The sequence below is a fragment of the Phascolarctos cinereus genome, unplaced genomic scaffold (genome assembly GCF_003287225.1).
Source record: "Phascolarctos cinereus isolate Bilbo 61053 unplaced genomic scaffold, phaCin_HiC Scaffold_9;HRSCAF=440, whole genome shotgun sequence".
Taxonomy (NCBI): domain Eukaryota; kingdom Metazoa; phylum Chordata; class Mammalia; order Diprotodontia; family Phascolarctidae; genus Phascolarctos; species Phascolarctos cinereus.
In genome coordinates, this window is record NW_027556402.1 from 246,080,323 (window position 1) to 246,083,777 (window position 3,455).

Here is a 3,455-nt window from a genome sequence, read left to right on the forward strand (position 1 = left end):
TCTTTGCCAAGAAAACCCTAAATGGGGTCACAAAGAGTCAGACAAATCTGAAATGACTGAACAAGAAAAATGAACATGAAAGACATTAAAAAGAGCTATGATCTGAGTTCAAAACCAGGACTTTTCTTTCATTACACACCGAATCACAGAATTTGTGAGTTGTAGGTCAGCTTCAGAGCCCATCTAGTTCAGCCTACATATAAACTACACTTACAGGAATTTCCATTATAATATACTACTCAAGTGATTACCCAGTGGGCCACAATTCTGTCTTTGATGTTTCACCACAGGTGAAATAATTTAATCTTTGATGTTTCATCACAGGTGAAATAATTTAATCTGTTAGAGGCTCAGTTTCCTCATCTCTATAATGGGGATAATAATATTTGCATTACCTATTCATAGGGTCACCAAATGTCTATTTAGTGTGTAGCAATATTTAAAGTACTACAAAATATGATATATTACATGATGTAGTTGACTAGAATTGATCCCTAAATTGCCTTAAAACTTCAATCTGTGGTCTTATTACGAGTAGATTGATTGAATTTTTGCAGTTATTCAGTTATTTTGTTACATAGCCATGACTTATGAGGAAATAGAATGAATTTGCACATACTTTAAGCTAATTCTGTGGAAAGGTATATCTAACTGGCAATTGAGTCTTGTGGTTCACTGTGTATGTCTACAAACAAGAACTAAATTAAATGAATTCAATATTTAATAATAAATATTATTTATTTAATTCTACCTGCATTTATAATGTTTCACTCCCATAACCCAGTATATTAAATAAATAAATAGATAAACAAATAGACCAGTGAAGAAATTAGCAAATGAACAAAGCTTACCATAATTATGTATAGCATATCAAAACAAATTCCCAACTTAGCCATGCCTCTAAATGCAGGACTCTCTCTTTAGAAGTTTAAGTTCATGACTTCTCTGGCATGTGGCATGTTTCATCTTCAGCCTTCTCGATTATGTTTTATCATCGCATTGATCAGAATCCTAAATAATTTCAAAGTTCTGGTTTTTTCTCTACAACATATACATTTTATAACTGTGTACATTTTTTCCTCTTTCTGTTCACTTAATATCAATTAAGAGAGGTTCTCCAGATTTTATTTTGAAACTATCCATTCATCGTTTCTTATGGAACTATAATATCTCATTAAATGCATGAATTGTTAGCCTTCCTCAATAGGTGGGCACCCTTTTATTTCCCTTTTTTAATTACAAAAAGAGTTAACACAAATGTTTTTGTATAGATAGTTGTTTTCTACCTTTGTTTGATCCATTTGAAGTAGAAGCCTAGTGTTAGTAGAACTGTGTGCATGGAAATTTGAACAGTTAAGTAACTTTGCGTATAATTCAAAAGTTCTTTCCGGAATGGTTGAATAAACTGAGTTTTTCAATTTACTATTAAATAAATAAAAAAAAGCTTGCTTCTGCAGCAACCTATCTCCATGTATGGGCAACCAGCTGATCTAATCCCAATTTTAGTGATGCTTAATTGCTTTGGTAGAATTTAAAGAATCATAAAGGGTCATATTTCATAATAAGGAGTAAATAATAAGCTACTTCATACTCATGTGTGTTTTTATTTCATCTCAGGATTGCTGTTGACAAAACTGGAACATAAGTAAATTTGTAGGCAGTCTTTTCAATCTTGTACCTAAGAGATCCCCAGTCTATAAATAGAAATGAAAGATAAATTAAATTTACTTAGCAGGGAGAATGCCACGTAAGCATCTGCTGTAAAATACCTCAGCATAGCTATACACAAAATATAGTTTAATAAGATTATATATAAATCTCATTTCTAGAAAATGAATCATATTTTCTGATTGATTTCTATTTTAAAATAAGACACATTGTTCCCATAAGTCAGAAGCAGTTTCTTAAAGTGAATTACATACTTTAAATTGATAAAAATTATACCCCCCTCTCCCCAGGGCAGTTAGGTGGTACAGTGGATAGAGCACGAACTCTGGAGTCGGGAGGACCTGAGTTCAAATCTAACCTCAGACACCTGACACTTACTAGCTTTGTGACCCAGGCAAGTACACCACTCTGATTGCCTCACAAAATACATACATGCACGCGCGCACACACACACACACACACACACACGTATGTATGTATGTACGTACATGTGTGTATACACACATACTCATGCCCCACCTCCTTATCATGTCATAATATACCTGTTGGAAATTGGCAAAACAATCCATTTCCTACCTCCAAGCCTAGAAGCTGACTATGCAGATAATATTTGTATCCCCAACATCTAGCATATCTTTGTTCAATAAATGCATGTTGAAGGACTGATTTTTATGAATTTATATAAACTAGACACTATAATATACGTCTTCTTGGTTGTTTCATAGATGTATTATGAAAAGGAATCCTCAGGTCAGTCAGAATGCTTGAAATCATCAGCAAGTGCCTACATTTAGAAACATCTATGTGTCCTGAAGATAACTGGAATTTACAGCTGAATTCAACATCTGTGTAAAGGTCAGACGGCAAATAGGCATGTGACTGAATTTGTTCTATTGGGTCTCACGAGGCATCCTGACATACAGAAAGTCATGTTTGCTATATGTTTAATCACTTATATTATCACTGTCACGAGTAATATGCTCATTGTGATCACTATTGCCTCCAGCCAGACTCTGGTCTCACCAATGCACTTCTTTCTAGCATTCTTGTCTCTGATAGATGCTTTCTACCCATCATCAATGGTCCCCAAAATGCTTGTGGATATGCTCCGTGAGAAGAAAACCATCTCCTTCAATGCGTGCATGACCCAGCTTTTTCTAGAGCATTTTCTTGGGACTTCTGAGATTGTGCTCCTCATAGTAATGGCCTTTGACAGGTATGTGGCCATCTGCAGACCTCTGCACTATATGACAATAATGAACCACTGCCTTTGCTGTTTCCTCATTGGATTGGCTTGGACAGTGGGCTTCCTGCATTCAATAGGACAGATTCTCACCATAGTCTGGCTTCCTTTCTGTGGGCCCAATGTTATAGATCATTTTATATGTGATGTTATTCCCTTGATTCAACTTGCCTGCACAGACACCTTCCTTATCAGTCTGCTGGTTGTTGCCAATGCAGGGTTAATTTCAATGATGAGTTTCGTTGTTTTGATGTTCTCCTATGCCATTATCCTGCGTTCCCTGAAAAGTTACAGCTCTGCAGGGAGACGCAAGGCTCTATCTACTTGTAGCTCCCACATTACTGTAGTCATTTTGTTCTTTGTCCCCTGTGTGTTCATGTATCTGCAACCAGTAACTGCACTCTCCACAGATAAAATTATAACTGTGTTCTACACTCTTGTCACTCCTTTGTTAAACCCAATTATCTACATGGTAAGGAATGAAGAGGTAAAAAATGCCATGAGGAAGTTATGGAGTAGAAAATTGGCTTCAAATTCTAAATGA

General features: G+C 35.6%; 1 protein-coding gene across 1 annotated transcript; it reads left to right on the forward strand.

The window, feature by feature from the left end:
• The first annotated feature begins 2,393 nt into the window (after positions 1 to 2,393).
• On the forward strand, positions 2,394 to 3,455 carry LOC110199628 (olfactory receptor 4C12-like). The gene is made up of 2 exons (XM_020974502.2): positions 2,394 to 2,418; positions 2,524 to 3,455. The coding sequence occupies exons 1-2, from the start codon at positions 2,394 to 2,396 to the stop codon at positions 3,453 to 3,455; spliced, it is 957 nt and encodes a 318-aa protein (XP_020830161.2).